This window comes from Cygnus olor, chromosome 18 (genome assembly GCF_009769625.2).
Source record: "Cygnus olor isolate bCygOlo1 chromosome 18, bCygOlo1.pri.v2, whole genome shotgun sequence".
NCBI classification, from domain to species: Eukaryota; Metazoa; Chordata; class Aves; order Anseriformes; family Anatidae; genus Cygnus; species Cygnus olor.
The window spans coordinates 9,915,429-9,927,494 of NC_049186.1; the positions used below are offsets into that span (position 1 = coordinate 9,915,429).

The window sequence follows — 12,066 nt, forward strand, 5'->3', positions numbered from 1 at the left end:
TAACGGTGGCTTTTTAAAAGGTGAGGTAATAGTGACGTAAAAATAAAATTGCCAACTTGATGAAATTAAGGGGAAAATTAAGCTGTAGACGAGTTGTCATGACGACAAGGATGTTCTATTGATGAACTGTACTCCTCACTGTCCAATCAGATAGTGGAGCTGAAGCTGGAGCATGAACAGGAGAAGACGCACCTATTCCAGCAGCACAACGCAGAGAAGGACTGCCTGGTCCGAGACCATGAACGGGAAATCGAGAAACTGGAAAAAGAGCTTCGCGCTGCCATGGCAGAGCATGAGAGTAAAACTCAAGAATGCAGGAAACGAGACGGACAGGTAATGATCAATAATGTTTCAAAGGCGTACGCTTATTAGAAAATGCTAATAATTAGTCTTTCCTGTTTGCCAGCATTGTTGGTGATGCACGCTGTGTGATCATTTGCGAAACTGGCACATAAACGTGATTTTGTTTTTTCTTTTCTTTTTTTTTTTCCCGCTTCCCCCCTCCCTTTCCACTACTGAATAGGGCTTTAACTGCAAAAACCACAGGTAGCCAGATTAAAAATCCCATGGTGCGCTATAACTCGGCCTATTTATAATCTTGTCTCATTTTCTTTCATGATGGATTTGTTTAAGAAAAAAGGTATCTGTTCTTCTCCCCCCCCCTCAGCCCTCACAGTCACCCCTCCTTTTCTCCTTCCTGGGCAAATCCATATGAATTATGTCTGCTTCATTCGTATGCTTGGTTTTTTTTTTGTTTCAAATCTCTGCAGGTAACTCACAAATGGCTTTATTTCATTTTGTCCATGTCTTTTTGTTTCAGTTTTGTATTCTAGATTTGTTTTGTGTATTTGCCTATGTGTGTCAGATATTTGATAAGACGATGTGGATTTTGGATTGCTTACCATCACGTTTATTTTCCTACACACACGCACCCCTCCCATCCTCCATCTCTGTGGTCACTGTTGGAAGCCATTTGGCAGAATAACCCCCAGCTGGGGTAGCATTTGACTCTTCAAACTTCTGGATGAAATGTGCACTGTCAGCATGGAAAATGATCTTTATTAGTTTTCAGTTCAAAAAAAAAAATCTTACTGCATTTTTTCAATATATTTTGTAAGGATGGCATGGTGTATTTTCTTAAGAGCCTATATTAAAAAGGCCTACAATGGCAACATTTTAAAAAATTAAGGTGATTTCATAGTTTAAGAGTATTCAGAAAATAATCTTTACTAATCAGCATTAGAATTGCTTATCATGCAAGGATTATTTTATACCAAAACTGGACATTTTTGGTAAGGCATCTTTAACGACATGTTTTCCGCGCACCACTGCCTTCCCTATGAGATGTACAACTCTGGCATTGAGGCGTTTTCACTTTACTTCCCTGTAGACTAGTATGCTGTTATTTTACTGAAAACTATAATGTAGCTAAGTGAAATTGAATATTTAATTTTTTTTAATGATTTTTTTGGCGTTACCCTTGGACGACTCAGACTATCAAAATCTGCCTTAAGTAAGTCTGTTGGAAAACAAGCCGCTTGCTGGGGGAGGATGGGGGATGTATTACGGAGCCAAGACTTATTTCTCCATTTCCACCATTATGGTTTTCCAAGGAAAATGACAGATCGTTTTGTGGGAACGCTTGGGAAGAGGATATTCAGGTAGCTTCTGAAAAAATTAAACCATGCCCTTTATTCTTCGCTTTATTGTAAGAATGACTTAAACAGTTAAAGGGACTGCTTTTTATCTTTGGATTTTTTTTTTTTATTTGGCCTAAGGTAGATTAATCTTAACTATATAGCTATTTGCGGGTGCCTTTGCAAAGTTGTACCATCCTCTCACCTACATGCCTGATGTGTTTGCGTACAAACAAAGGCAGAGCCATATCTCTCAGGTTAAAAAACAGTTTGAGTTCTGTCTACACACCAGCGTTCGTTACAGTTGTTGCTCTGTATAACCCTGAACACAAATGTAAAGAGCCTATCTTAAGCACATTCAGAGAATCTGGGAGGCGTCTTGTAAGTATATCTCTATTTAGTTCTGTTGTGGGTTGTTTGTGGTAAAGATGGGAACCCAAAGTTTGGTTGTGCTTTCTGTTTGCAATGGGATATATGATGCTACTACAGGTGTCGTGTAAAGAGCTGGAAATTATGGGAGCTATTATGAAAATCTAAACAGTCTGAATAGCAAAAAACTTTGGCCTTTTTACAGGGCTTTTCTTTGTAGTTTGAATATCCCCGTACAGTCATTTGAGCGTTGCTGCCATGAGAATGACATGTAAATCAGGGAAGAAAAATGCATTTGCCTTTGACTAGAAGAGCTGTTGTTTATTTAAATTCAAGTAAGAATCTATCTGCTTTCAAGGACGCGTTGTTTTTCTGTTTTGAAAAATAAAGCGTTCTTAGTTGATTCATCTGGTCTTTGTGTTAGAATTCACATTTGTCTTTGCAGTGAGCTTAATAGACAATACTGGTGACTATTACGGAATTATGGCAGATATTTTTGATTTAAAAAAAAAAAAAGCTTTGCATGTGTTTATCAAAATGTAATGTATATTTTGGGCATCTAATGGGACTAATGGCCAATGTCCTTGATGAAACATTTGTCAGTCTCTTAACGAAGATATCACAGTGATTTAATGAGTGTGTGTAGACAAGGTTTGATTTAAAAAAAAATAATGTTACTATTGAACCATGTTTGACAGCAGTAATTTTAGGAATTCTTTATATTACAGTGAAGGTGCTCTGAGAAAGGAGAGGAGGCCATTTTGCTTCGCTAAATGAAAAGTAGATTTGCTGTGTATTTCAAAAAATTTAAATAATAATTAGTGCTAACCGCACATGAGTATCTTGGTGCATAGGACCTATCTGTTCGATGTTAGGTGAATGAAGTGAAAGCACCATTAAAGGTATTCACTGTTATTCTTTTGTAAATGCTTTTCTGTATGAGAATATGGAAATGTTTGAGAAACGCATTTTGACTGAGTACTGCAGAACAATTTCTTATCCTGTTCCTGAAAAGATCCATTTTTTATTTCATATCCAAAGTCTTTGCTTTCATGTAGGTCTTCAGCTACTCTAAAAGATAGTATACAAAAACATTAAATATTATTAAAATATGAATACATTTATTAATGCTTTACTTGAAACCAAAGCATAAAGATTAAGATTTCAGTGCTTTGCCAGATATCAAAATATAAAATAATGTTACTGCTTCTTTGAAATACAATTTATGTCCACAAAAGGAACTTGATCTAAGTAGATCGCCTATTGTATTCCTAATGAATTTCTGGATAACAGTTGCATTCCACTTTAGCTCTTGGTTTTATCTATTTCTAGGGGGCTTACTTTGATATTTTTTTTTCACCTGGGGTTGTAATGCTTGGGGAGGAGTAAATTGACATGTAGGTCAATAAAGTCAAAGCAGTACAAAGGCTTTTATACCATGCTGTGTTCTTGTAGTCATTTAAGTCCTATATGTTTCCTATGAACTGCTGTAATATTGTTATTGCTTAAATAGTAGTTAATAACACAGGAATTTTGTTTAAAAAATCAGTAGTTTTAAATCTCTACTTGTATTTAATTTAGATTTTTTGATATTATCTGGATTTTCTTTAGGAATATTTTTAAGCTATAATTTGATCATTCATTCTCCACCTCTAAATAATGTTAGTGCATTCATCGTTTCACAAATTGGGAAACTCCTTGGATGATAGATCTTCCTTTTGTTTTAATCAAAAGAACCTTAGAACCTTGTTAGTGAATCAGAGGCTTTCTGAAGCAAGACTTCTGATTATAGAGAATAGTAGATGTTGTGTTTTTTTTTCCATGAAATAAGATAGCAAGGTTAGAAAATTCTAACAGGCGATGCCAAACAGGCTGTGGTAGCTGTGCCAGTTGTGCCCTTAGACTTTGCCTTTATCCTGTGACTGTCATTCTCTCCCCAGCATCTGACACGTGCCCTGAACCAGCTCAAAGATTTTTCATGTTCCAGCTGCTGTACAGAGCTGGATCATTTTCATGCTTGTTCTCAAGCCGTTGACCTTTGGGCAAGAAGAAGAAGAAAACTACCCCTGTAACTTCAATACAGCGCTTTGCACTAAAGCAAGAGGGGGAAAAAAGTTCCTTAAGGAAACTGAATTATTTCTTCAGGTACTGTTGCACTATAATTGGCAAGTCCATTATTTTCATCCATTCATAATTGGGTCAAGAGTAACTTGAACACTGAGGCACGCTTTGTCAGTTTTTGTCACTGATGTCACAGTCTTTAATTTTAGCATAGCTGTTTGTTATCTCAAAAACTTGGCTGCTGTAAGAGAATATCATTGGTGTTTGGCATGTCTTAGGGCTCTTCATAATCCGTTACCAGTTGGGAGAAAAAACATCAAGCACTTCTAAAGATGTGCAAATACACACACTGAAAATGGGAGTTCTTATGTTAAAAAAATAAATAAAAAATGGGCTGGAGGTGGTGAGAAGAGTTAATAAGGTATTTTCCCGTGGCCAAAATGTTCCCTTTTTCTCTCTTGCATTTTGCACTTGACGTTATCCTCTTTGCTTTCACCATCACGTGATTTTTTTTACCTTCTTGCAAATCTGCAGCTCCTTCCCCAGGGCCTGCAGCATAGGCCATCCTTTCACTTCTCCTCTGGATGATCTTTGAGAACTTGCCTTTTGCTCTTGCAACCAGTGATCTTTCCACAACTGTTGCTTTGCGCCTTCCTTTGAATTAATTCTGAGCTGTTTGAGCCCATAGAGACATAGATAGTAGTGTGTGTGTGTGTATATATGCTGACTAGATACATACATGCATATGTTTGCCTGATGGAGGGCTTTATCAACTATTGATAAGAGAAAATACAGAAGAAACTAATAGAAATGCTATGTAATTGTTTAATAATAACTAAATACCCGAACACGTGCACAATTTCTTTTTGCGCATAAATCCTGCTGTAGCAGGAACTTTTCATTGCTATACTCACTCTAAAGGAATCCGGGAGCATTTGTTTCACAACTGGAGACTTTCTTAAACTTTGATCTGAAAGAACCTGCTGTTAATGTGCAGATAAATCACTGATCAACTCCGTTGCACTTCAGGTAGTTGTTCTAATGTCCCCAAACACTGGTTTCCACAGAGATGCTCTTCCAGTATCAGTGGAAGCAGTTTACTTGATTGTGCCTGGAGGGAACAGATAAATGTAGCCTGTGAAACATTCAGATGTTGTTGGTGCTACTGAAGTCACTTCTGTATACAATTTTAAGTAAATAAATTCTGTGACTCATATTTTCTTTGACTTTTTTCTTTTCACAATAGAAGATGTCTTTGGCATGAGAAGAAATGCTCTGTTTGCTTTGCAAGCTTTCTCTGCAAACAATCTAAATCATGGAGCTGCAATCTAAATATTTGTTTGTTATATTTTACTTGGAGAGTAGCTTTTGGGCTGACAGTCAGACTTCTGTAGACAGACAGCAGTTCCCTTTTAGCCTTTCTTAAACAAAGGCTTTTAGCTTTATTGCAGCGTGTTTAATTTACCACCAGTCAAAGCAGAACAACGAACATGACGGAGGTAAAAATATTTCAAGCACCAAATATTTATTACAGTGCTTGCGTGATTTCTCTAGGTTGTTATTCCTGGTAGGTTGGGTCAGGGTGGGGCTGGATCCACTGATGAGGAATATCTACTAAAATCAGGGATCTGGTGAGCCAGATCTGGTGGCTTTGTAGAGCCATTCAAACTGAGCTCTGAATTGATCAGCTGAGAGTTGAGTACGGATGGCCAAACCCATCAGTATCCCAAGGAAATAATTTGGGCTGCAGGATAGACAATCATTGAGATGAGAGGAAAAAATGAGCCTCTGCTCTAAAAAAAAAACAGAAGCACACAGAGCTGAGGTTTGTGAATCCCTCCATCAGGCCTCCCCATCAAGAGAAGGGTCTTAGCCTCCTGCACATCTTCCCCTCCTCTTCTCAGCTGAATCCGCCATGCCACAATCGTTGTTTTGCATCGAGCTCTCAGCTCCTGGTCCCCACTTTTAAGCTGCTGCTTCTGTTTGAGCTGCCTTTCAAAAGCCTACCGAACAGGCTCTAAACATCTGCCACTTCCTCGCGTAATGGAACCATCAAAGCCTTCTCGTGCTGCACTGGGTGATCATCTCTGATCTCTTCCACATTTTTGCTTGACTCTCGCTTTTTATGATACGACTGGAATTAGTGGGGAATTCAGTGCAGGAGGTGTGACTTTACTCGCTCCTCTATCCTTTTATATTTCAGGCTGTTCAGCATTTGAAATTGTTATTAAAGCCGATTTTGGAAGCCATATGTAATGGTGCATAAATTGTCGTTTGCTGATTAAAAATGCTAAGTTAGCTTAGCATAGAGCTGACATTTTGTGTGGCTACAGCATGTGTAAAAAGAGAAAGCAGTTACCATAGAAACTGGCTCATCACGTAGTATGAACTCTGATTCTGAGATGGAGCTCTCAGCAAAATGGACTTTGTTTATACGATATGAAATTGAATATATGTGGTAGTTATTACACTGTAATCAACATTTATATATTGTTTTTGGTTTAAATTTTAAATATTGCCAGCTGAAAAGATGGAGTATACAATTTCACTGGAGAAGGGGCAGGGTTGATATCATGTGGCAATACTTTTATTTTACGCCAGTACACCCTGTTTAGGAAAAAGTGATTATTTCCTACAGAAGAGTTAATATAGAATAATTTCTCTTAAAATAAATAAATAAATAAATAAATAGAAAAGACCAGTCTTGCTCATCAGCTGGTTAAAGGATCTTAATGTATGGCAATTTCTAACACACACTAGGCGTGGCTTTGCATTCAAGGTTTGGGCGTGATGGTTGCAATGAATGATCAATAGACAATAAGCTATACACAGTATGAATTTTGAAATTAAGCTTATATAAAGGAATATTACAGTAATAAGTGATCAAATTTTTTCCTTTATATCCAATTTGAATTTCTGTTGTTACAACTTGGATCTGTAGCTTCTCATCCTTTCGCTGCCATCTTCAAGAAGTTTGCCTCTGTCTTTTGTGCAATTTCCCTCTAATTTCTGTCTTCAGCTATGTGTAGATTGCTGCTTTTAGTGTTCTGCTGTCCAGGCTGAGCAAACCCAGTGTGCTGAGCGCCCTGGAGAGGTCCATTCCTCCAGCTCACAGAGTTTGAGGTCCCTGTGGATGGCAGCCCTGCTCTGCAACATACCGACCTCGTCCCCCCAAGAGATGCTGCCCCCAGTGTTGCTTGAGGTTCTTTGTAGCCGTCATCCAGGTCAGTGATGGGGATGCTGAGCTGTGTCAGCCCCAGCTTTGACCTTTGCGAAATGCTACTTGCAGCTGGTTGCCTCCACTCCTGTCCTTTGAACCCAGTGGTCTAGTGAGCTCTCCTCTTGTGGTGTAGTCCACCCATCCACTCTCTCTTCAGTGTGACTATGCAGGTGATATAAAAGGCTGTGCCAAAAGCCTTACCAAAGTCAAGATAAAAGATGTTGGCAGTTTTCCCCTTACCACAGAGTCAGTTGTTTGATTGTAGAAGGTGGTTAGTTTGGTCAGGCATGATTTGCTTTTGTATATCTGTGTTGGCTGTTCCCAGTGACCTTTTTATTCCTCATATGCCTGGAAAGGAATTTCATGGGGTTTTGCTCCATACTTTTTGCAGGGGTGGAGGATAGGATGTCCTCTGTGTGGCTACCAACTAAGGCGCTAGGTATTGCAAATTAAGTAGTTAAATTTTTTTGGAGAGTGTTTTTTCTCTTGAATGTTATTCTGGAAAAAGCTTAGCCAAAATCAGTTTAGTCTCTCTTCCTTAGGTCAGCAGATGCTAATTCCATTCACTCACTGTCACCATAAATCAAATTTTGAACAGTAGTCTAGCTGTTAAATGATTTATCTGATAGGGGAGATTTTATGATCCATTCGGTTACTCAATTCAAAGGTATTATAAATACCAAATGAAAGAGTGAAAGACCAGAAGAGAAATTATGACAATCTGTAGTATGGAATGTTAACACCACTTGTTTTGGCAGAATTACGGGCCTTAAAACAATAGGATCCATATGGATGCTAATTTTCCCAATTTTGAGCAATAAATACAGCCTCTTTATGGTTTAAGTAATGATATTACTCAATACCACTGCAGGGTCCAGTAGACTGTTTCATGATGAGGTAACAAATAGCAATTTTGGAGATCTGATTATTTGTATTTTTCTTTTATGTGGTTTGTGATGGGGGAAGGAGAAATCACAAAGCCAGTGAAAAGCCTTGCCCTCTCCTGTAGCTGACATACTTTGGCTGAAGATATGTCAGTTGAGAAATATGAGACCATCCATAAAGCTCCACACACTCCCACATTAAAGTATCATAGAGAAACCTTCAAGTGGAAAACCAGTAACAAATTGCAGCTGAAGTGCTTATGGCAAACTGCGCTGTCCTGGGCGCCCTACCACTGATCCCCTCGTTCCTCTGCCTATTGCTTTAGTCTGGAAGAACATGGGAGACGTCTCTCTTTCCTCCGGTTCATAGAGAGGAGCTTTGTGGTGGTGCGGGGGGAAAACTGTGATGGGTTGTCTGTGGATCTGAAGAGGATGTTACTGGCACAGACACGGGGCTGAGTGCTTCGCTGTTACTCAGCTTCGCAGCTGTTGCAAGCCCTATGTCTGTAGCAACTTCTGTCTCAATTTCTGCCTCAGATGTTAGGAATTTGCTAACCCATCTGCTGGAGGGTCAGCCCCTCTGTAACCCACCTCATCCCGGGAGCCAGCTCGGGGACACCGCTGCCTTGCTCTCCTCTTCTGAGCGGGCCTTCTCCTCAGGCCTGTTGTTTGAGCCTAGGGCAGGACCAGCTGTCTCTCGCTCTGCATTTCCCAGCCTGGTTTGTTGTCTGCCATTTGGTGATGCTGTTTTCCCTCACTGCCAGGTAACGGCAGGGATTTTAGCTTCTGCATTTGGGCAAGTTCCAGGTAGAGAAAGCTCCACATCTCCCCAGCTATTGGCATTGAATGTGTGCTAGGCATGTACATTTAAGTTTACAGAATCACATATGCTTTTTTGTCCTCTTTTAATAAGAAACAAATTAGAAAGAAACTACATTATTATAAAATAAAGTGAGTGTTTTCATATGAAGTTGGACAGCAGAGCTGTTCTTTGGTCCAGTCACCTTTGAAGACATGATTGTCATCTTACTTTAATAAATGCTGTTCCTTTATTTGGAAAGAGTGACACAGACGCTGACAGTGATTTAAGGTCTTTAGTGTTGATTTCATGAGAAAAAATATTTTTCACAGTATGCCTTTAAAGTAGACTTTTTTCCCCCAATTACTCTACATGTTGGCAGCAAATTAGCTTTGAGGGAATATTGTGCACATCATAGTTCTCTGATGTACCGGGGAGTCATTTTTGGATCTCTTAGCTCAGTCAGACCAATGACTGACACTGTTCATGTCTTCAGCTTCTGGAGATTTGAAAGACTTTCTTTTGACGGGGAAGGTGATATGGAAGAAAAAAAGCCAAAGTACAAGAAGTGATTGGCAAAGTGATGATATCATCAAATGTTCAAAGACTTTGCAAATTGAAGCTTATTAGACTGACATTTTGTCTTCTATTCAGCACTAATTGGAATCATGCCTGGCTGCATGATGTGGAAGGTGCTTAATACCTTAGTGTTTATCATGACAAAATGACAGAAATCGATGTCAACGATGCCGTAGATTTCTGTTTAATGGAGAAAACAATATATTTCAAACTGAAACTACATATCTCATTGTATTCACGTGTATGAAAGCCCTCCTGAAATCCTCCAAATAAGGGAACTTTTATCTTTGGCCGCTAAAATATTGGCTTGGTTACAAATATTTCATATTAAGTTTTTAAAGTTGCTCTTCAGAGTTAATAAAAACAACACTGATGTAGGGCGTTTAAAAAAAAAAAAAGGGAAAAAAAAGGAAAAAAAAAAAACTGACACAGTGCTTTTACTTGAAACAGATCTGAAGATTCCAGGAAGAGTGAACTCCAGTCTTTCGTACGAGTGATACAGTTCTTCTAAAGTTGTCTCTGACAGCTTGAATTCTTTTGTAGTCTCTTTCTGGTGTATTGGCATCTGTAAAATGAATTTAGAGAAGAGAAATAGAGTGGAAAGTGATTTTTGGAAAAGTAGCCACTGCAAATGCACCGTACACTGGAATATTTCAAAATAGATGCATGTTTTCCTGCTGTATCGTTTGGGATTTCCAAGTTCTAGGTGCCTGCGTCTTTGAGTTCTAGGTGCATGCCTACTGTCCAGCATACATGGTCAGCACAGTATTCTACATCTTCATCCTGTTCCATTTGAATTTGGGCCTTCAGTTAAATCTCTAGTATAATATTAAGTTTATATTTATTCAGTAGTTAGTAGAAATTACTAGCTTTTAGCTGAAGCCACTACCTGAATGTCCATAATGAAATATGGATTGATCATTGCAAAGTAATGTTTAAAGAAATAACAATTTAATCCAGTCTGTATGCTAGTAGGATTAACCGGTCATTATTACTGTAAACTCAGCAATCCTGAAACTAGTTTGGTGTTGACAAGCAGTAGTTTAGGGGCTGGTGGTATTTATTTGCATTGCAGGAGTCCTCTCAGGGATCTGAGTGTATGTTGGGTTAGTGAAAATACGTAACAGCATCTCCTGAACCAGTGAGCTTGCAACATAAATGTGCTTGTAGGATATTAGAGGTGAGTGCAGCAAGCAGATGGTTGAGGATGCATGAGAAACAATGAAGTTTCGGTTGTTTGACATGTTTTGAACAAGAAAGCAGATGACATAGCACATGAACTGCTTTCCTCAAGTGTCTCTACCAATACAGAATAAAAATGCCTTTCCGTGATTTCTCTGTAGCATTAAAAGGCATCTAAAACCTACTGGGTATTTGCCACATCTGCAGTTGCTGCTGTTATCACAGGTTTCTTATGGGACTGAATAGAAAAGTGTCTGCCTTCAGGTGGGATGCATACACATGGAGAACATTTTTTCTGTGAAAAGTTTGGGAACCATTATAATAAGTTAAATGTTTATATAAATGCTAGTTGTTCAGTCTATACAAGCTACGTTTATTAAGTCAACTGTAATCCTTCTAAACCTAAATATTATTATTGAATTCCTTGTAGGAAAAGCAAACTTAACAATTTGTTATTGCAACTCTTGATCTGTTGGATACCAATGTTGGGGATGGAGAGGTGAGAATGGAACAGGCCAAACTGTCAATGTGCTGTTGGTAATCTTAGTGGAAAAAATGCTAGTTTTCCTGCTAAAGCCAGTCAGGTGGGTGGGAGTATGTCTTTGTGTGTACGTATGTGTGTATGTGTATTATTGCCCTCTAATGGATAGAATCTGAATCTCTTGGCTGTGCTTGCTTATGTGGGTTTCTGTAGCAAAACATTATTTTCAGTTCGATATTTCCCATTATAGAAGAATCTTGTAATGTTTATTCATAAGAGATTCTGGTACATCTTCTGTAGGTAACATTCCTTTAGTTTGTGAAATTAATTTGAAATTCATCAGGAAGTCTCACAGCTTAGAGAAATGCCTTTGTTCAGCCAAAAATTACAACTGCTTTAAATTTGCCACCTTCTTTTCCTTTTTTTTTTTTTTTTTTTTTTGCCACAGTGCTGAAGTAATAACTAAATAGGAAAAGAAAATACAAAGTCTTTGTTTAACTTCTGCATTAACAGCCACAGGAGTAGAGTAGACGGACAGGGCACACTTCCCCTCCGTTGTTACCTCCAGAGCATGCCTGTCTCACACCTTTCGCTCCCAAGGTGTGGGTGGAAGAGGCTGAGCACTGGGTGTCACCTCGGGTGACACCCTGCCCGTGGTGGGTGTTCCCCGTGTCCACTTCCACCTGATCATGCTGGTTGCTTGCTCATTACTTCGTTTTCCAGGAAAAGTGGCAGAAGGGCATAACATAACCTCGCAGATTGAGGGTTCAAATCTTGATGAGATTCATTATAAAGACAAGTATCATACTGATGCACAGCAGATTGGGGTTTGTGTCCTTTCGTAAGGTAAAACT

General features: G+C 38.8%; 1 protein-coding gene across 11 annotated transcripts in view; it reads left to right on the forward strand.

Moving 5' to 3' along the window:
• Nucleotides 1–12,066, forward strand: part of CEP112 (centrosomal protein 112) — a 162,975-nt gene that overhangs the window by 73,231 nt on the left and 77,678 nt on the right. For all 11 annotated transcript variants that reach the window (XR_005813688.1, XM_040530960.1, XM_040530958.1 and 8 more), the window contains one exon: nt 151–333. Coding sequence is in view for 10 of the 11 variants with exons in the window: in XM_040530960.1 (XP_040386894.1) it covers nt 151–333 (183 nt within the window). In the remaining variant the exon portion in view is untranslated. The remainder of the gene's footprint in view (nt 1–150; nt 334–12,066) is intronic.